Genomic DNA, 19,857 nt, shown 5'->3' with positions numbered 1-19,857 from the left:
TTAAATATCATTTTTTATTTCATATAAAGTGCCGGCTGCCAAAAGAAACGTATTTCTATACTACTTCATGTCACTGTAATGTTTTGCTAATGTCACTTGCAGTGTAGAGGTTATGTGTGCTCTCTTATTAAAATAATAAAATTAAACAGTGTTCCTAACTTTTCAAATAGTTTAGTTTTCACATGCTTAAAAATATGTTTTTAGCTAATTTACAGTTATGAACGCATTGTATTCGAGGGCCTTTAAAATATTGAAGTTAGTTCAAGTGGAGGTAATTATTTTGATTATAATTATTTTAGATATTTAATGTTAACTGATCTTGATAGCAGGTTTTATTTTGCAGAATTATTGTTCAGCTAAAAAATTACGAACGCCAAGATTTCGTTCGAAAACTGACATGGAATTGAAGTGTAGAGAAAATCCCATTGTTGTTCAACTCGATACACCTGAATTTAAAAGTATATTCACTGATGAAGTACTAGATCTAAAGAAATTGTTCGAAAAATACCAATATGAAATTCGTATAGCTGGTGGTGCAGTGAGGTATCAATTTTATTTAACTCACAAAATTTCCTTTAGAGTATGACAAAACTTTTAATCAATAGTAATTTCATAACATAAAAGATTTTCTTGTCAATTTTGCAGAGATTTACTAATGGGATTAACACCAAAGGACCTTGATTTTGCTACTACAGCAACTCCAGAAGAGCTAAAAAATATGTTCAATAAAGAAAACATAAGAATGATCAACATGAGCGGTGAGAAGCATGGCACCATTACTCCCAGGATCAATGACAAAGAAAACTTTGAAATAACAACATTGCGAATAGACATGATAACAGACGGCAGACATGCTGAAGTTCAATATACCAAAGATTGGAAACTAGATGCTAATAGAAGAGATCTTACAATAAATTCTATGTTTCTAGGTATATTACTCAATATATTTCAATTAAAACATTATTATCTATGAACATTCAGGTCTTCGTTAAATTGATTTATTACATAACTAGCTTTTGCTTGTGACTCCGTTTGTGTGGAATTACAAACATACATAAGTAGCCTGTGTTCTTCCAGATTGTGTTCTACATCTGTGCTAAATTTCATCGAGATCCATTCAGCCGTTTAGGCTACAAATTTTAACAAACAGCCATCCATAAATCTAAACTTTCGCATTTATAATATTACATAATTTAATAAAAAGCTTCAATCAAAGTTAATCTTATTTTTAGCTTTGGTTAAAAAATTAATGAATTAAACTCTAGGATTATTTTAAGGTTTTGATGGTAGTGTTTATGATTACTTCTTTGGTTATGATGATCTAAAGAAGAGAAGGGTTGCCTTTGTTGGTGATGCTGATGTAAGAATCAAGGAAGATTATCTGAGAATCATGAGGTATTTTAGATTTTACGGACGGATAGCAGAAACACCAGATAATCATGATAAAGACACACTTGAGATTATCAAGAAGAATGTTGTAGGATTGAAAAATATATCAGGGGAAAGAATATGGACAGAGCTTAAGAAAACATTGGAAGGGAATTTTGCTGGCGACTTACTAAAAACAATGTTGAATGTGGGTATTGGAGAATACATTGGTAAGTATTGAATTTATGTTTATATGAATTTGCTTTAGAAATATTAAGGACTAACTGAACAGCTTGTTTACTTCATTTAATATGTCATTTTAATTATCCAAATGTTGGGGAAATTCTAATTTCTGGACCACCATTTGCTTGAACCAATTGCATTTTTTTCCTATTATGCGAATTGAATTCGTACAAATATTCAAGTTAATGGAGAATATATTCCCATCGGTTGATCAACCAAATGTACACAAGATTATTAGCAATCATAATTCAAATACCATGTTATTATACAATGATATGGATATTAAAATTCAATATTATTCATCAGGTATCCCAGATCCTAATTTGAAAGAACTAGATCGAGTTCTAAACAGAAGCAAACATTTTGGTCTACATCCAATGAGTTATTTGGCTGCGCTCCTCAGCAGCATTGATGCAGTCACTATTCTCCATAACAGGCTGAAGTTTTCTGGCTATGACAGAGATATGACATATTTTATAGTTGAACATAGGGAAGATAAGAATCATTCCAGGAGGTTATTGTAAGTTTAAATTGATTTTATTTTTTAACAATGTATATTAACCTTCTTAGAGAAGTGTAATATTTTCCCATAAGACAGCAAATATCTAAGTCTCACATGACCCTGTTACCAACTTATACAACTGGTAAAAATAGGGCACTGGTGATATCTCACCCTGGATACTAGTATTGCTAAAACTGATATTGATATAAAACATAACATTGTCAACTGTCAACATCTTTTTTATTACTATACATAATGATATGTTTACAGACCATATGAAAAATTAGTCTTGCATTCTAAAATGAAACAAAAAGATGCCATAGAATATACTAAAGAGGTGTTAAAATACAGAGGAGATGAAGAGCTTGTGCAATTATTTGATAAATGGGAAGTACCGCGGTTCCCGATCAGTGGAAAAATCCTTAAAGAAAATGGAGTACCTCCGGGAAAAATGTATGGACCTATTATAAACAAATTAAAGGACCTTTGGATAGAAAATGAATATAAACAAACAGCTGATGATTTAGCGAAATTTATACCTAGTCTAATAGGTGAGTTTGAGAATAAAACAAGAATTAAATAATTGAAGTCTTTTATTTTAATATTAAAGAGTATTTTATCTGATATTTTTTAAATGATTATTGCAAAAGATGTATATACAATTATTTTATTTCGAGGGCAAGCAAATTCTAAATAGTAATAGTATGAGTGTTAGTGAATATATATGCTTACCTATATAGACAAAAGAACAAACTAAGATTAAAATCTTTAGAACTGGAAGCCATATTGGCATTAATTTAAATTCAATCCTCTTCTTGTTGCTCAATAGTTTCATATTTATTACAAACAGGATCTGCATGCAAATCAAAACATTTCATGCAAAATGTACTTTCACATCCTTTGCAGTGTACCAGAGCTTTCGTAGAACAAATTGTACACTTTGGTGGTCTATTGCGGTTAACTTCAACATTCTCCCACGCACCTGTTTGTAACTGTAATAAAAACTATTCACTATAAAACTGATTGTAAACCACTCTTATTAAATCCGTAGATGCAAAGATACAACTAATAATAATACATTACATCTTCCAAACAAATGTCTTTTCATTTGATGGGAAAGCAATACTAATATGTTAAATTTAATATAACTTATTTCAATAGCTATTTAGCAGTTTTTTATTTTTATGAACATACCTGTTTTATAGCATCTCTGAGGATTTCATCTGTTGATCTTGTGTGATCTATCTTAATAAGTAGTGACTTGTCATATAAATGGGGATAATTTTCCCTGTGTATTTGATTGGCAATCCTTTGATTTTCTCTTTCTATCTCTAGACCTTTTGCAAAAGCCTCCAAGTCCATATCATCAGATTCATCTGACCAGTCATCACTTGAATAATCGTTTCTTGATGGCTATAAAACAAATATTACAGCATATTTTTTATCTGTACTAATATTATAAACTTTCGCCCGCGACTCCATCCGCGTGGAATTAAAAAACTAAGTAGCCTGTGTGTTCTTCCAGACTGTCCTCTACATCTATACCACATTTCATCTAAATTGGTTCAGATGTTTAGGCTAGAAACATCCATCCATCTAAACTTTCGCGTTTATAATATTAGTATGATGTGAAAGTTTAGATGGATGGATGAATGTTTGATGAAATTTGGCATAAATGTAGAGGATAGTCTGGAAGAACACATAGGCTATTCACTATTTTTTCGTTCAATTCCACACGGACGGAGTTGCCGGCGAAAGCTAGTAAAATAATATTATAAAGAGGAAAGAATTATATTTTTAGTTTTTTGTATGTATTTCATTCACACAAAAACTACTGGGCCAATTTAAAAATTCTTTCACAGTTAGAAAAGTAATTTATCTTTGAGTAACATAGGCTATATTTTGTATAATCTTGCTTTTTCATGCGGGAACAGAAGCGAGCTACTGCAGGTATAATATAAAGTAAAAATATTTGAGTTTTTGTATGTAACGAATAAAACTCAAAAACAACTGTTCACATGTTGAGTGCAAAATACAACCTCTTTGGCTGACAAGCAGTATGAATACAGCCTAAGAGGTTGCATACTGGCCACCAAGACATTTGTGTTATTCCTTATTGAAAAAGTGAAAAACAAGAGAAGGAGAAGGGACATGTACAAGATGTAGTCGCGATATGGTTTTTGTTATTTGTAAAATATTTGAATATAGTCTATTTTAATTAGAAGAAATTTTTTGCCTGCCGCACTGTTGGTGACAAGTTAAACACAAAATTTATTTTATCATTAAAAAGCTATCTTGTCACCGAGTTATAGGCTATATTTATTACTAGAAACATTTATTTTAATTTCGAAATCACAATTACAATCTATTAAACCAGTACTTGAAATTCACTTGATTATAAATGACATGATTGAAGATGGTATGAGTTAGTTATGCACTCATTCTACTCTTGTAGGACATCATACTTTATTGGGAACAATGACAGTCAGAATGGTTACACTACTTTACCATACATTCACATAAATCACATTCTTTGGTCTTTGTATGTATGTACATATAATTTTATAAATGACTAATATTTTCTTATATAGCAATAGAAATGTATGAAGAGCAGCACATTATGTGCCCACCCACATAGGGCAGGTTGATAATGATGTAAAACAAATGTACATGTTAAAGATTGAACTAAAAGTCTAATTATTGCTTTTACAGCATAATTCTGGTAAAATATTTACAATCATTGATGTGAATACGTTTTAGTTAACTTACCCCTGAGTTAGCCGCTCTATCAGAACCATGTTTATTAATTTTTTTATGATCATCAGAAGTACTTGGTGCGTTTACATCTGCCTTATTTGCATTTGATTTAGACTTGGTTGGATTTTTCTTTTCAGATTCATTTTTTCTGAAATAATTAACAAGTTTTAATAATAAAATTTAATTATTAAAAATTAGTAACATCCGATAATAGAAACAAATTATGTAACATTTATTTTAAAAATATAATTTAATTTTTAATATTTTTTTTAACTTAATTTAACATGACTTACTTGCAAAAATCAGGAGGAGGTATCACGTGCACATCTCCCGATGAACTATATTGTGAACATTTAACGCAAACCTGAAAAAAAAAAATAAACCGACTTGTAAAAATAACATTTAACTATAGTATTTCATTACTTCTTTTACCTTTTTATGCGTGTTTAATTGTTTGACAAAAATTGTATTATCCAAACATTTTGGACAAAAACTAAAACCGCAACTTGGACAACGTTTCTGGAAAAATATTATTGAAATCAAAAGATAGAAATAAAATATACTTGAATTGGTATAATAATTACTCACTTCGACGCGAAGTACAGAAAATTTTACATCGCAATAATTACAAGACATTTCTTCGTATCTCTTAGCAGGAGTTGATATTTAAAAACCCTGATTTTAAAAAGAATTAAAACAATAAGGATATTGCGAGCTAAAGAGAAAAGGTGTTCAAATCAAAAGTTATTGATCGAATTGTAGTGTTGCCTGGTGTTGCCGCAAATAAAATTGTAGGACTTCCGGGGCGCGGAGAATACATGAAGCATTCGCCTCTGCAAAAAGATACTTTCTATCAAGGGCGGATCCAGCTTTGGCGGCAGGAGGGGGTCACATAGTGGGGGTTAATTCAAGAGCTTGACAAAATATGTAAATATAATTTGTCAAGCTCTTGACCAACCAGCTCAGGGGGGGGGGACTTCAGGATATTACTTTAGAATCAGCGATATAAATAATTGAATGTTATTTTGTTTAAAGATAGAGAAACACGAGTATTTCAACCTTGTCTTCTTATTTGAGATCGCATACCCATCTTTAATTTTGGTGTCATTTGGCATTTCCGTTTCCCATTCAATCTACTTAACTACTACTTTTTTATATGTTAATGGGCAAAGGAAATGCCATGCCTACCTACCGATCCAACAGGAAACACCTGTAGTGTTTGGGTAAACCGTGAAAGTGCCCGCTTGCCTACTTGCAACCTTTCAGAATGTTGTGCTTTGGTATGAAATAAATCAACCGCCTCTCAACATAACAAGACAAATAAAACAGATTTTGTTTCATATTTTTATTAATAAATTAGCCTGATTTTTACATTAATATTGTTTATAATAATTGCATTGTTTATAATAATTTGTGTATAACATATGGAAATATAAAATTATAGATAATCGAAATCAGTACATTGACAATAATCTATCATTTACATACACATATTCTATAAAAAAAAATAAAGTTACAATGTAATAGTCTATTTTGGTGCATTATAAATTTCATATTCATTACAATCTTCGTCTTTATGTTCATTGAAACATCTTATACAGTACAAGTATTTGCAACCTTTACAGCGAACTTTGGCATCCTCATTGCATATTTCACAAAATGGCAACTCATCATTTATATCTGGAGAAATATCTTCTGTATCTATACCAGTTACATCTAATTGTATCTGAAATAAAAATATCAGTGTTTCACAAATAAATTTTTACATATTACTAATACCACCTCCAGCCCCTCATTTTCTGCACAGAATTGAAAAAATCTAGTAATAAATAATAACAAAAGAAGTAGATTTTGAGTTTATTTGTTACAACAAAACTCTTTCCTCTTTATAATAGTACTAGCTTTCGCTCGCGACTCTGTCCACAGGGAAATAAAAAGACAAAAGTATACCTCTCTGTTCTCCAGACTATTTGCAATATATGTGCCAAATTGCATCCAGATCAGTTTAGCTGTTCCGGAGATACCTTCTAAGAAACATCCATTTATCCATCCATACAAAATTTTGCATTTATAATATTAGTAAGATAGCTAGAATAATATATGTATAAAATAATCTACACTAGAATAATTTGGTCTCACCTTTCCTAAAATTTCTCTTAATACTGTTTGTTCATTTGGACTGTCTTTATGTTTTACATTTGCATCTTCATCAGTACTTGGTTGAGATTTCTTTAAATTATTCAATCTCTTCTCAAGATCATTTAGTTTCATTACAAAATCATTGTTAATTTGAGCCTCCATTTTTGATTCCTCCTCCAATTCTTTTAACAAATCATTAAGTTCCTCTTGCTCAGTTTTTATTTGCTGCAATATAAACAAACATGTAATTAAATGAATCATGTGTATTTATACACAGTAGAGTAGGCAGAGATGTTATACTTGTCCTAAATTATAAATCTTTTATAAAGAATGGCAAAAGTGGAAGACCAGTTTCAATTTTATTTTAAAAATCATACTAAACATAAATATTATCTTACTCTTGTTTATTGTTATTTAATATATGTATATTTTTTAAGTGAATTTTAAGTATTTAGCTATAAAAACATTTTGTTTACATTGATTTATATATCCCATGTAGGGTATATTCTCAAAAGTGCACAAACATTAATGTTTATACCTTGTGTACAAACCTCACATGAGTGGGATAAGACAAGGGAGATGAATATAATATTATGTACATTATAAATGAGGAAACATTGCTTTGGTAACTTATCTCATTAAAGAAAAAAATCTATTAATTCATTGTATGAAAAGAGACACCTTTTAACGTGAATATTACATAGATTTAATTCTGTAATTGTGTAATTGATTCTTAATAATATAAATTAATTAACCTTTCCTAATATTTGGCTGGATGTTTGTTCATTATCTGGTACATTATTTTTTAATGTTTGTCCAATGTCAGTATTTGTGTTGGAACTTCGTAATTTTTGCAATCTCATCTCAATTTCGGAAAGTTTATTATCAAAATCTTCATTATATTTTGTGTCGATTTTAGATTTCGCCTCCAGCTCCACTAGTAAATCATTAACTTCCTCTTGTTCACTTCTCTTCTTCTGAAATAATAAGGAAAAATTGAAATTATAAATACATGATAGCCTATGCTAAATTGACTTCAATAAAGAATTTCAGTCTCATCATTCTGTAATCATTGTGAAATGTATTATAATAAAGCGTAAACACACACTTCTTTGTTGCCTAAGATGTCAGCAATTATAGCATATTTTTGAATACATCTTCTTGTAATAAGCCCTACACTTATGTCATGCTTTAGATTAGACTATATATTTTCACGCCATTAAACATAGGGGTTAATATTTTGGATAAAAACCCTAATGGGAGAAAGAGACCATAAGTTGCTGCCAATATCAAGAAAGCAAAATTGCCATAGTAAGGTAATTCATACTTTGACATTTGCAATTGATTATTTGACACATGTAAACAATAAATGAGAGTGTTGGTGGCTCAGTGGCTTGAGCACTTGACTTGTAATCTACAGGTCTTGGGTTCGAATCCCGCCGCCATGTACCAATGTGATTTTCGATTTTTTCGAATTCTCATATGTACATAATTTACTCGACGTTCTTACGGTGAAGGAAAACATCGTGATGCAACCTGCACATATTGGTGAAGAAATTCAAAGATATGTGTGAAGTCAACCAACCCGCACTTGGCCAGCGTGGTTGACTATGGCCTAGTTACCCTTACTTAGGGTAGGCTCCAAGCGCCTCGGTGGGGATGTATAGTGAGCTGGTGATGATGATGATGATGATGATGATGATGATGAAACAATAAAATAACATTTTCATAAGTTTATGCGGATGAAGTTGCAGGGGAACAGCTAGTGTATAAATGTACAACATTTTTCTAAGTTTCTTTTTCTTTGATAGATAAAAAGGTAAGAGAGTTTTGGTAAGTAAATATATGTTCTAAAAGTACCCATACCTTGGCATCCAGAACTGTAACAGATAAACCACTTGCTGATGCTAGACTTGGATTTAATTTAACATCATTAGAACTGACAGAATCTTGTTTTAATTGCTGTAATCTTTCTGCTATATCCTTATTACTAACTTCAATATTTGATGGAGCAGATTGTTTTAATTTCTTCAGTCTTTCTTTAATTTCTTCATCAATACTATTGGTTTCAACATTATTTTGTTTGGAAGTACTGGAATTGTCTTTGGATAAGGCATTATTCCTGGCAAAGTTAATTTTAGATATCAATTTTATATTTTACATATAGCATAATAATCAAAAGACAGGAAATAGCATTTTTTTTATATATTACCTATTAAAAGCATCAGGAGGAATGACATGTGCTTTATCTGATTTATTTATTGACAGACGTGAGCATTTTAGACAAACCTGCAAAACAATTAAGTAAATAAATAAACAGTTTTATAACTTTCTATTGTCTTATCTTTGCTATTCGCAAAGTGCTCTTACCTTTTTTTCTTCGTTGACTTTTTTTACAAACATTTTGTAGTTCAAACATTTTGAACAATAGCTGAACCCACAATTTGGACAACCTTTCTGTAAGATAAAATTGTTAATAAATTATATTAGCTGCAACTATCAGATACACTTACTTTACTCAAATTATGTAAAGAAATTTACTTACCTCTTGTCGGAATATAGAAAATGCCTTAAAACAAGAATTACAAGCCATTTTTTGTATTTTCAAAATGCAAAACAATAGATTATTTACATGTGCACGTAGACATCACGTAAAATATATCAGTACTTGCTTCTTTACGCAAAAGTTGAAGAGTACAATAGAACCCTTTTCACACGATTTTTTATTGGATTTAAACTTTTTATTATTGTTGCTTTACATTATGTCATTAAAAATTTTGATTTACAAATGTCAGGCATTGACACATGACATCACTTTTAAGTAGTTTTCCGTTTCACGCATCATTGGTTATTTTAAAATAATCCATTTTTCAAGATAATTTGAATGGAAAACAAATGTTAACTGTAAAATTATTTAAATATGTGTTTCATTTAAAAACGAATTATTAATTCTCGCAATACTTTAGATTGGTAGTTCTAGGCCGCGCATTATTTTCAGCACTGCTGTATAAGCCAAGGCGAAGAGAAATCAGAATAGCTCTTTCTATTTTAAAAGGTTAAAAGAATGAAGGAGCAATATTTTTAATAAAACTCTAATAGAAAATTTAAATTATAATCGTTACAATTTAAGTAAAACTCATGGACCATTTGAACACATTCTTATAAATCGCATATTTGTATTTTATATGTTAAAAATTATGTAAAGTTGATACTGAAAATGTTACTACAGAGTAAAACATATATTTTAAGCAACGTTTATTGACATGCTACGGACTTTCTATAGCTGGTATTCACAATATCCAATAGTTACTGTCATTTTCCACCCATCAAACTGTTCATTCCGCTGGAGCCTTGTTGGAGTTGCCTCATAACATTGTGCAGACCAGACATGCCGCCCATTTGCTGCAATATGCGGGGATCCATCATTTTTGCCATTTGTTGATTAAGTTTAGCCATTTGAGTTTGATTAACATTCTTTGCCATATCTCCTCCTTTGAACAACCCCTTGATGCCACCCATCTTCTTAACAACCGCCGCAAATTTAGTGTACTGAGCAATCAAGTCTTTGACATCCCTTTCGGTTACACCTGCACCTTGAGCTACTCGCGTGATTCTGGTGGGTTGTTTGGTGAAAAGTTTTGCTCCATCGCGATGATCCAGCTCTCCTTCGTTCATAGAATCCATTATTGTCATAAGGCGTTTTAGTTTCGCCATAGATTCCTGTTCACTGCCTTTAGACATAAGGTCTTGGGATAAACCTGGTATCATTCCCTGAAAAATATTTATTTATTAAAATTTTAAACTAAGTAATATATTTTAGATAACATATTTCTATTAACATTACCATAATTTGTGAAAAGGGGCCCATTTTCATAATATTTTGGAATTGTTCATACATAGCTCTTAAAGTGAATTGACCGTGTTTCAGTTTTTCTAACAGCTCATCATTGTCATCCAGTTTTAGTTCATTGACTTTGTCCAAGAGGCCTTCAATATCTCCCATGCCTAGCAATTTGTTAATAAATGGCTTTGTCTTGAACGGTTCCAAGTCATCAATGTGTTCACCGGTACCAATAAAGATGATTGGACTCTGTGTTGCCGCAACCCTGTATACAAGCACATTCATATAATACACTTCAATTATTCCTTTGTTTTAATATTATAAAGTGGTAAACAAGCAAGTGGCCAGATGAAATCATCAAAATAGTGAGGTGACCACAATTCACGTAACAGATGTTGCTGGCATTTATTTATTTATTTTATTTATTTATTTATACAAACAAACATACAATATCACAATTCAAATATAATTTTACAAATACGTTTCTCACTTTTTTTTTTTTTTTTTACTTCTAATTTTAAATTCGGTATTTTGTTCAATTATATGTATATCCTTGGCTCCAATGACTTCCCTTAATTTGTGTAATATTATAACAAAATTCAAAAAACAAAATAGATTCAGCAATTCACCATTATTTCATATTAATTAATTTATTCACCAACATAGTTTGCATTATTTAAACAATGAGGTAGAAAATGAAAAGTTAGATATTTTTCACACATGCATATGTTATAGATAGTTAAGGGATTAAAAATATTTGTTGCAAGATATTTTACAAAGATTTGAGGTACTATGGTTAAAAACATTTAACAATACATACGCTGATAATGCACCACCACCCTTGGCATGTCCATCCAGCTTAGTTATAATAACAGAACCAATATCAACTTTGTCTTTGAAAGCCCGGGCTTGTGATTCACAAGCCTGTCCAATGGTGGCATCCATCACAAAAATTATGTTGTCAGGTTTCTATAAATAAAAAGAAATAAAGCTTTAACTCCTAATAGTCCATCTAATTCTTTAAAATGTATAAATTCTCTTTCTGTCAGTCAATGATCCACTGTTTTTTTGCTATCAGTGAAAAAAACAATTATCACAACAAATTGCATGCTATTTTTATTGTTTATATGAAAATGTACTTGTCAGGCACATCAGTGGCAGTGGAAGTGTTAACTGACAAGGTCAAAATATAGTAAATTGTTATTAAACTTACAACAGCATTTGCCACCGCCAACATCTCTTCAAACAGTGACTCCTCTTGTTTGTGACGACCACTTGTATCCACTATAATCATTTCAAAACCCTCCTTCTTGAACATCTCCACACCTGTTGAGGCTATTACTACTGGATCTACTTCTGTGTAACTAAAAAAACAGGAAAATTGTCAAGATAAAGCACAGCAAGTCAAATATATTGTATTAGGTTTTGCCCTGCAATTCCCTACAAAAATAAGAAACTCAGTAAGTAGACTATGTATTCTTGCAGACTATTCTAAATGTATGCCAAATTTCATCAAGATCAGTTAAGCATTTTTGGAAATAAATAGTTTAAAAGCAAAATTATTAACCGAACAATAATTTGTATTTATTTTTTTGAGGCATGATGGTAAAGATTTGAAAGAATAATGTAATTGTTACCAACCTGCCATAGAAAGGTATCCTTGCCTTGGTACAATTCTGTTTCACTTGATCATAAGCACCTGCTCTGAATGTGTCAGCACAAACCAAGCATGATTTCCAATTTTTTCTTAGATAATGGTAAGCAAGTTTTGTACAAGTTGTGGTCTTACCAGACCCCTGCAGCCCTACAAACATTATAACATTGGGCTTTCCTTTCACTGGCTGATATGGCTTTACTCCAGGATCTACTAACTGAAAATAAAATATTGTGTTAATTCTAATATCAAAGCTTTTTGATTTATTAATTTAAGTATTTCCTGAGATTATGGAATATTGCTAATTAAATATTACATTGTATCTTAGGCTAGTTGAGTGGTTATACAATTTGTTGTTGCAAAAACTTAAGCCAGTTAACTAAAATTGTATAACTAAATATTTTAAATACTTACTTTAACAAGTTCTTTGAATACAGCTGATTGTATCATCCGCCGTTTATTGAGCCCTCCAGCCATCTCATCAAAATCAATGACAGCACGAACATTTTCTCTAAGATTTTTTACTAAACGAATATTTACATCAGCTTCCAATAAAGCAGCACAAATCTGCTTCAGCATAGAATTTAATACCTGAAACCCATTATGGAAGTTTTTAAACATATGCCAATTGTTTTTGCTTGTCACTCGTTTGTATTCGCGTAATTTTTTTTTATTACCTCTTCATTGATGATTGTAGCTCTGCTAAGGGACTGCAAAGCAGTAGTTATTTTACGACCTAAATCTGCTAAAACCATTTTGATTACTTAAATTAAGCACTTTTACAACAAATGTCTCACCAGTCGTCTTTTCACAAATTTATAGCGTACAAAACAATTGGAATGATTTTTCCCCCATTTTACGTTTTTTACAAGAATCACCAAAGAAATATTATAGAAAAATGAAAAAGTTATCAATTATAGTGTTAAAATAGTACATGAAAATGTTCGTAATGCACAAAATTATGTCGACAGTCGACTGGTCGACACGTTGAAGTGTCAAACCATTTACGTTACTTTGCATGCAAAGTTATCTTAAATAAAACATTGTATTTAATATCACAACGTTTGCCTAATCTATGCTCTTAAAATCGTCTATTTTCAGGTATTTGCTGCACCGTTATTTACCATATTTTAATTTAAAATCGTAATTTTTGTGTACTTCGAACAATCGGTAAATGAAGTTAAAAATAATCGATTTTCTGGTAATACATTCTGCACGCGTAGACGCATCTAGGGACATCACTATCATTAAAAAGTTAAAATTTTCGCTTTGTAATCAGATGCTGCCGTGACTGTTTTAATTTTTGTATTGTAGCTAAGAAAATAAGTCTAGGGCCTTAAAACTCAGTAATATGGTAAAATTTGGATTAAACATGCTGTATAAAACAATTTTTACTTCGATGTTTACGCCTTTTTTATTTTATTGTAGGGCCAAAATCAATCAGGTGGTGGAAGTGGCGGAGACAAGAAAGATGACAAGGATAAGAAGAAGAAATATGAACCACCAATTCCAACAAGAGTGGGCAAAAAGAAGCGCAAAGCTAAGGGACCCGATGCAGCATTGAAATTGCCACAAGTCACGCCGCATACAAAATGCAGATTGAAACTCTTGAAATTGGAACGAATCAAAGATTATCTTTTGATGGAAGAAGAATTTATTCGTAACCAGGAGAGGTTGAAGCCGCAGGAGGAGAAAATTGAGGAAGAAAGGTCTAAGGTGCGCCTTTGTTTATGTTCTTGTGTAGATGATGTTAAATAGAATTATCCCAAAGGTTGTGTTTTAATAATTTTTCTTCATACATACAGGTTGATGACCTGAGAGGGACACCGATGTCTGTCGGTAACTTAGAGGAGATCATTGATGATAATCATGCAATTGTTTCCACATCAGTAGGAAGTGAACATTATGTCAGCATTCTTTCATTTGTGGACAAAGATCAATTAGAGCCTGGATGCTCTGTCCTGCTGAATCATAAGGTAACAAAAAAAAAATGTTTTATTTGACAAAAGCGCCATTTATGTAGTTTTCTTTTTGATTATGTTCAAAGCTTGTTTTATTCCTTTGTTCCAATTTCATACTATTGCACTGTAAATCCTAAATGTGTATATAATGAAAAAAAATGCTGTAGGTTCATGCTGTAGTGGGTGTATTAGGTGATGACACAGATCCAATGGTGTCTGTGATGAAACTAGAGAAAGCACCACAAGAGACATATGCTGATATTGGTGGATTGGATACACAGATCCAGGAAATCAAAGTATGTATTAATTCTGTTGTAGTTAAAACTATTTCATCTTGTTTTTAATACCTTTTGCCCATTCTTTTGTGTGAAACAAAAAAAAACTCAGTATTATGACACAACAAGAACACATGTTCTTCCAGACTGTGTTCTACAATTTCATGGAAGATTTATCCATCCATAATATTGCATTTATGATAGTAGTATAGTAATTTAAATAACAGATATTCAATATTTATGTTAAGTAATTCTTAAATTTGCATTTATTAGTCGCTAATTTTCTGTTACCTTTGTAGGAATCGGTTGAACTGCCTCTAACACATCCTGAGTATTATGAAGAGATGGGTATCAAGCCACCCAAAGGTGTGATATTGTATGGTCCACCAGGAACAGGAAAAACACTTTTGGCAAAAGCAGTGGCTAACCAAACATCCGCTACCTTCCTACGAGTTGTTGGCTCTGAGCTGATCCAAAAATATTTGGTAATTAATTCATATCTCCGGTTTAAAGTATCTATTTTATAATGTTCCCAGAGTTATAGTATGAACTCCTTTAATTTATAAGGGACTAAATTACAAATTTTGCTTAGATATTTTGTTTTTATATTTAGGTTTATTTTTTTTTTCCATTATAATTATTATTGTGACCCATTTTCATAGGGTGATGGTCCCAAATTAGTTCGTGAGTTATTCCGAGTTGCGGAAGAACATGCACCATCAATTGTCTTCATTGACGAAATTGATGCAGTTGGAACGAAACGGTATTGTTTATACAATTTTTATTATTTCGTTCTTCTTTTGTGTATGTTATATGATTTGAATACTAATAAATTTTACAATTTACAGTTATGATTCTAATTCTGGTGGTGAAAGAGAAATTCAAAGAACTATGTTAGAATTATTGAATCAACTAGATGGGTTTGATTCCCGTGGAGATGTCAAGGTAAGCATACACTTATATCTTTTATGGTTTTGTTTTAAATGCATGTAAGCATAACATTTTTTATATAGGTCATAATGGCTACAAACCGAATAGAAACTCTTGATCCAGCTCTAATCAGACCTGGGCGTATTGACCGTAAGATAGAGTTCCCACTTCCTGATGAAAAGACTAAGAGAAGAATCTTCACCATACACACATCGAGAATGACCTTAGCTGATGATGTCAATCTCTCTGAGCTGATTATGTCCAAAGATGATCTCTCTGGAGCGGATATAAAGGTATTTTATTTTTGCAGCATTTGTAATGGTATAATATAGTTCAATTGTTTTCTCGTTCCCTTTGAGATATTATTTATAGTAGTGCTATAATATGTAATATTTACTGTTTACTTTGATCAGGCAATATGCACGGAAGCTGGTTTAATGGCGCTACGAGAGCGTCGTATGAAAGTCACCAATGAAGACTTCAAGAAATCTAAGGAGAGTGTGCTGTATCGTAAGAAAGAAGGCACTCCGGAGGGACTCTACCTCTAATTTCATAATTTAGAATTAATTTTCTCTCCTTAGAGCACCATTTCAGCTTTGTATAAGGATGTTAAAATATTAAAAGAAAACAATAAATGGAGAACATTATTAATCCACCACTGTCGTTTTATTTAATATATTCGCTAGTTTTTTCCTTTTTCGTAAAATCGTATGAAAATAGCAAAATCCGTAAGCCACAAATAAATAGGCGGTCCCATTCTTTTATCATTTTCATCGTTAACGAGAGATTCATCAGAACGATTTGAATTTATAATCTGTTGGTAACCGTAGTGTAGTCTGTGGTAATATCTGATATGATTGACGTTTTACGACGTTTATAAAAATAGTTTTTCATTCTGTGGTGGCAACAGTACCGTAAAGTGTATAATATTAACAAAAAATTAGCAATAAAAGTGGTTTCAGTTGAAATTGATAAATATTAATGACCTTCTTACAAAGGTTTTTCAACATAATGTCCAAGACTTTAATTTTACATTAATGAGCGACACTAGTAGTGATTCAGAGGCGTCAGCAACCGAGCATACAGCACTCATGGATGGCCACATAGCTGAAGCCCGACCTGACAAGGAGATAGCTGAACGCATTGCAAGGAAAAGAAAAACCAAGACTGAAAGCCAGCGAAACTATGGTGTAGGTGGTAATCTTTAAGTCGATATCCTGCTTGTTGTTAATGAATCATATTGGGCACAATATTTGTTATCAATACCATACCAAAAATTTATTTGCACATTATCGTAATATTTATACAAGGCAAAAAAAAAACCATATTCACACATGCCATATTAATGCATTTGTAATCCAATTATCTAAACATGATAGTTAAACATTACAGAAATAATTTTATTGACATGTAATTTTCTCCAATTATACAAAATATAAATCATAATAGAGTGTATGTAGTTCCAATTGATTAATTTATCATTTGGGAGATGTTTTAGAACTATACTATATATAGAGCTATACAAATGTTCTCTTAAAATGGAATGTGTGGGTGTGAGAAGGTATTCAATTTATTGTTGTGCTTAATAAATTATATGTATGCATGAAAAAATGTTTAATGTGGGATCACATTAATCACTAGATAGATAAAGACTAGAAATCATGCTAAAAAATGTATACTAGGTTGCTTCTTTTCATACATGAAATTTGATGGTTTATACCATTAATGGCCTAAATTTCATTTTCATTGTATCAATACATATTACAGTAAGTAATAATAATTAAGTAATCTAAATATGTATTTTCTTGTAGAGTGTGGAGCCAAGAGAAGGGGGTGGGTCAGGTGACCATAGGAACCCAGGGCCTAGTAACAATAACCCAGGAGTGCAGGCGGAGTCACAGGTTGAAGAATTGGAACTGAAGTATGGTGCTCGGCATGTCATCAAGCTGTTTGTTCCAGTGACTCTCTGTATGCTTGTTGTAGTTGCGACAATATCTTCAATCAACTTCTATTCTGTCAAAGATGTTTACTTGTAAGTATAAGCACTAGATATTTATTTAGTTGTTACTAAAAGAGCCCTAGTATAGATTTTATAAGAGAAATATATACTAAGGGACAACATAAATAATTATAAAAAGTTACTGTGTGTTTTGAAGAAATGTTTCTTAAATTTGGATCTTCATAATACACTAGACCAATTAAAAATTCCTATACAAAAGAAGTGTCTTAGACAATATAAGGTGTGTTTTCTTTATTTATCATTTAACAATTATCTTATTTCAGAGCTTATACACCGTTTCATGAAGAGAGTCCATATGCAGTGACAAAAGTATGGAATGCTTTAGCAAACTCAATGATCCTGCTTAGTGTGATAGCTCTTATGACTGTTTTGCTCATTGTTTTATATAAGAAAAGATGTTACAAGATAATTCACGGCTGGCTCATTCTATCCTCTCTAATGTTGCTGTTTTTGTTCTCATATTTGTATATGGAGTGAGTATTTGATTCTTATTTTTTATTCTATATCTATACTGATATTATAAAAATATTTACATTTTTGGATTTATTGAAATAACTCACAAACTACTAGGCCAATTATTTTTTTTTTATCATTAAAAAGTTATGTTATAAGTGAGTACCAGGGTGTATTTTTTTTTTTATTTTAATGTGGATGGTGTTGTGAGCAACAGTTAGTGTTTAATAAATAAGCTCTTGGCTATGATTATGCTATGCAAGATATTCTTAATGGAGGAAATGAATGGAATATACTTTGTACAGAAACAGTAACTGTTTATATTCTATATCCCCTAAAGTTTATGCATTGATTAAAAATCATACTGAATATTACATTTTTGATTTCTCTATTTTAACATATTCTACATTTTCTTCAATTAATTGTAGTGGCATGAATTTTATAAAGAACCTGTTGTAAATCATGTATCTATAGTAGAAGGTTGTTTTTCTTTGTTTTAAGTGATTTTTTTTTCAGGGAGGCATTACGAGCCTATAACATACCAATGGATTTTATAACTTTAGTTTTCGTAATGTGGAACTTTGGAGTGATGGGTATGATAGTGATCCACTGGAAGGGACCGCTGAGGCTTCAACAAGCTTATCTCATATTCATAGCAGCTTTAATGGCTCTTGTTTTCATCAAATACCTACCAGAATGGACAACATGGGCTGTCTTAGCTGTTATTTCTATTTGGGGTAAGTTATAAACAAATTAGCATGTATTTTAATTTAAAATATACCATTGTTAATACTAAGTAGAAAGTGTGTATATTATAGATTTTTTTAAAGATGGTAAAAGCTTCTTTTAATCCACTTTTTTAGATCTTGTAGCCGTATTAACTCCAAAGGGTCCATTAAGGATATTGGTTGAAACTGCTCAAGAAAGAAATGAACCAATATTTCCAGCACTTATTTATTCATGTAAGTATACTTTATTAATGTGAAATTTAATTTTTTTTAAAGACAAGTAATTCAATGAATGTTTGTTTCAGCTACAGTGATGTACTGCCTGGCGGCGCCGGTGGGGTCTGGCGGTGCGGCGGGGGGCGCGGGGGGTGCCAGCAGCGAGCCAGGTGAGCAGCGCGAGCTGCGCCCCCTGCACCCGCACGGTCGGTGCTCACGATAATGCCCTACTCATTTGTCTATGGGCGCTCTATATTGTCTAATGTCCTTTACATGTTTGTCTGTGGACTCTGTATTGTCTTTAGTCCTTAATATGTTTGTCTATGGTCTCTATAATGTATTCAATTGCCTATAAGTGGTTTGTCCATGTATAAATGTTGCACTTTGTACTTGAATCCTTGCAACTTTATTTTCGAATATGCATGAAACTGACAACAAATCATCTATATTTTGCTTTACTGAGACTCTTTTCTAATAGTCCATAGTCAAGGTACCTACCTCTGTTTGTCGCCAGCTCTTCAGATGTGTTTTACACATTGTACTCCATTATTGTGTATATTGTTGGTGTTACTTAATGTTTATATGCTGTTTTTATTTTTATCTTAAAGGTAAAGGACTAATGTGTTTTGTCAGTCACTTGAATTAGTAAATGAGATTGATTAATGGCCTGTCTCACCAAATTGTAAATTGTCTGATAACAATCAAACATGTAAAATATGGAAATATCCGATTTTGTTAATTTATTTGACAATGACGTCATTTTTAAGCTA

The 19,857-nt window shown here is 31.6% G+C and overlaps 6 protein-coding genes across 6 annotated transcripts in view; 3 read left to right on the top strand and 3 right to left on the bottom strand.

Moving 5' to 3' along the window:
- The first annotated feature begins 110 nt into the window (after nucleotides 1-110).
- Nucleotides 111-2,696, top strand: LOC106101101 (CCA tRNA nucleotidyltransferase 1, mitochondrial). The gene is made up of 6 exons (XM_013280217.1): nucleotides 111-271; nucleotides 344-543; nucleotides 646-929; nucleotides 1,278-1,598; nucleotides 1,918-2,131; nucleotides 2,384-2,696. The coding sequence occupies exons 1-6, from the start codon at nucleotides 218-220 to the stop codon at nucleotides 2,694-2,696; spliced, it is 1,386 nt and encodes a 461-aa protein (XP_013135671.1). The 5' UTR covers nucleotides 111-217.
- A 36-nt stretch (nucleotides 2,697-2,732) lies between these two features.
- Nucleotides 2,733-5,776, bottom strand: LOC106100986. Its single transcript, XM_013280050.1, has 6 exons — nucleotides 5,459-5,776; nucleotides 5,303-5,389; nucleotides 5,164-5,234; nucleotides 4,883-5,018; nucleotides 3,308-3,526; nucleotides 2,733-3,105 (listed from the first exon to the last, which is right to left on the bottom strand). Exons 1-6 carry the CDS (start codon nucleotides 5,504-5,506, stop codon nucleotides 2,917-2,919), a joined length of 750 nt encoding a protein of 249 aa, XP_013135504.1. The 5' UTR covers nucleotides 5,507-5,776; the 3' UTR covers nucleotides 2,733-2,916.
- A 584-nt stretch (nucleotides 5,777-6,360) lies between these two features.
- Nucleotides 6,361-9,796, bottom strand: LOC106101169 (RUN and FYVE domain-containing protein 1-like). The gene is made up of 7 exons (XM_013280311.1): nucleotides 9,555-9,796; nucleotides 9,380-9,466; nucleotides 9,222-9,298; nucleotides 8,876-9,131; nucleotides 7,765-7,986; nucleotides 7,010-7,234; nucleotides 6,361-6,596 (listed from the first exon to the last, which is right to left on the bottom strand). The coding sequence occupies exons 1-7, from the start codon at nucleotides 9,600-9,602 to the stop codon at nucleotides 6,399-6,401; spliced, it is 1,113 nt and encodes a 370-aa protein (XP_013135765.1). The 5' UTR covers nucleotides 9,603-9,796; the 3' UTR covers nucleotides 6,361-6,398.
- Nucleotides 9,797-10,247: 451 nt separating this feature from the next.
- LOC106101168 (signal recognition particle 54 kDa protein) lies at nucleotides 10,248-13,491 on the bottom strand. Its single transcript, XM_013280310.1, has 7 exons — nucleotides 13,182-13,491; nucleotides 12,919-13,095; nucleotides 12,492-12,721; nucleotides 12,064-12,214; nucleotides 11,671-11,819; nucleotides 10,854-11,115; nucleotides 10,248-10,780 (listed from the first exon to the last, which is right to left on the bottom strand). The coding sequence occupies exons 1-7, from the start codon at nucleotides 13,257-13,259 to the stop codon at nucleotides 10,322-10,324; spliced, it is 1,506 nt and encodes a 501-aa protein (XP_013135764.1). The 5' UTR covers nucleotides 13,260-13,491; the 3' UTR covers nucleotides 10,248-10,321.
- Nucleotides 13,492-13,746: 255 nt separating this feature from the next.
- On the top strand, nucleotides 13,747-16,326 carry LOC106100948 (26S protease regulatory subunit 4). Its single transcript, XM_013280013.1, has 9 exons — nucleotides 13,747-13,858; nucleotides 13,933-14,220; nucleotides 14,310-14,480; nucleotides 14,633-14,761; nucleotides 15,040-15,225; nucleotides 15,403-15,503; nucleotides 15,589-15,685; nucleotides 15,754-15,963; nucleotides 16,084-16,326. The coding sequence occupies exons 1-9, from the start codon at nucleotides 13,856-13,858 to the stop codon at nucleotides 16,216-16,218; spliced, it is 1,320 nt and encodes a 439-aa protein (XP_013135467.1). The 5' UTR covers nucleotides 13,747-13,855; the 3' UTR covers nucleotides 16,219-16,326.
- A 219-nt stretch (nucleotides 16,327-16,545) lies between these two features.
- The window catches only part of LOC106100919 (presenilin homolog), a 5,211-nt gene continuing 1,899 nt past the window's right edge, over nucleotides 16,546-19,857 (top strand). The window contains exons 1-6 of the mRNA XM_013279984.1: nucleotides 16,546-16,860; nucleotides 17,482-17,702; nucleotides 17,954-18,163; nucleotides 18,660-18,880; nucleotides 19,007-19,105; nucleotides 19,177-19,299. Coding sequence (XP_013135438.1) covers nucleotides 16,708-16,860; nucleotides 17,482-17,702; nucleotides 17,954-18,163; nucleotides 18,660-18,880; nucleotides 19,007-19,105; nucleotides 19,177-19,299 — 1,027 coding nt within the window. The 5' untranslated portion in view covers nucleotides 16,546-16,707. The remainder of the gene's footprint in view (nucleotides 16,861-17,481; nucleotides 17,703-17,953; nucleotides 18,164-18,659; nucleotides 18,881-19,006; nucleotides 19,106-19,176; nucleotides 19,300-19,857) is intronic.

Source organism: Papilio polytes, unplaced genomic scaffold (assembly GCF_000836215.1).
Source record: "Papilio polytes unplaced genomic scaffold, Ppol_1.0 DF824024.1, whole genome shotgun sequence".
In the NCBI taxonomy this organism is placed as follows: domain Eukaryota; kingdom Metazoa; phylum Arthropoda; class Insecta; order Lepidoptera; family Papilionidae; genus Papilio; species Papilio polytes.
This window is presented reverse-complemented; position numbering and strand designations above follow the sequence as displayed.

Coding starts and splice junctions, on each gene's coding strand:
- LOC106100986 (XM_013280050.1), bottom strand. CDS start 5,506: ATGTCTTGTAATTATTGCGATGTAAAATTTTCTGTACTTCGCGTCGAA. Junction 3,527..4,882: donor ATAGAGCGGCTAACTCAGGG/GTAAGTTAACTA, acceptor TTTGTTTTATAG/CCATCAAGAAACGATTATTC. Junction 3,106..3,307: donor TCAGAGATGCTATAAAACAG/GTATGTTCATAA, acceptor TTTTTATTACAG/TTACAAACAGGTGCGTGGGA.
- LOC106101169 (XM_013280311.1), bottom strand. CDS start 9,602: ATGGCTTGTAATTCTTGTTTTAAGGCATTTTCTATATTCCGACAAGAG. Junction 9,467..9,554: donor TTTCTATATTCCGACAAGAG/GTAAGTAAATTT, acceptor TTTATCTTACAG/AAAGGTTGTCCAAATTGTGG. Junction 7,987..8,875: donor TTACAGTTCTGGATGCCAAG/GTATGGGTACTT, acceptor TTATTATTTCAG/AAGAAGAGAAGTGAACAAGA.
- LOC106100948 (XM_013280013.1), top strand. Junction 15,226..15,402: donor AGCTGATCCAAAAATATTTG/GTAATTAATTCA, acceptor CCATTTTCATAG/GGTGATGGTCCCAAATTAGT. Junction 15,504..15,588: donor GATGCAGTTGGAACGAAACG/GTATTGTTTATA, acceptor TACAATTTACAG/TTATGATTCTAATTCTGGTG.
- LOC106101101 (XM_013280217.1), top strand. CDS start 218: ATGAACGCATTGTATTCGAGGGCCTTTAAAATATTGAAGTTAGTTCAA. Junction 930..1,277: donor AATAAATTCTATGTTTCTAG/GTATATTACTCA, acceptor GATTATTTTAAG/GTTTTGATGGTAGTGTTTAT. Junction 2,132..2,383: donor AATCATTCCAGGAGGTTATT/GTAAGTTTAAAT, acceptor ATATGTTTACAG/ACCATATGAAAAATTAGTCT.
- LOC106101168 (XM_013280310.1), bottom strand. CDS start 13,259: ATGGTTTTAGCAGATTTAGGTCGTAAAATAACTACTGCTTTGCAGTCC. Junction 12,215..12,491: donor AGGATACCTTTCTATGGCAG/GTTGGTAACAAT, acceptor CTGTTTTTTTAG/TTACACAGAAGTAGATCCAG. Junction 10,781..10,853: donor GCCCCTTTTCACAAATTATG/GTAATGTTAATA, acceptor AATATTTTTCAG/GGAATGATACCAGGTTTATC.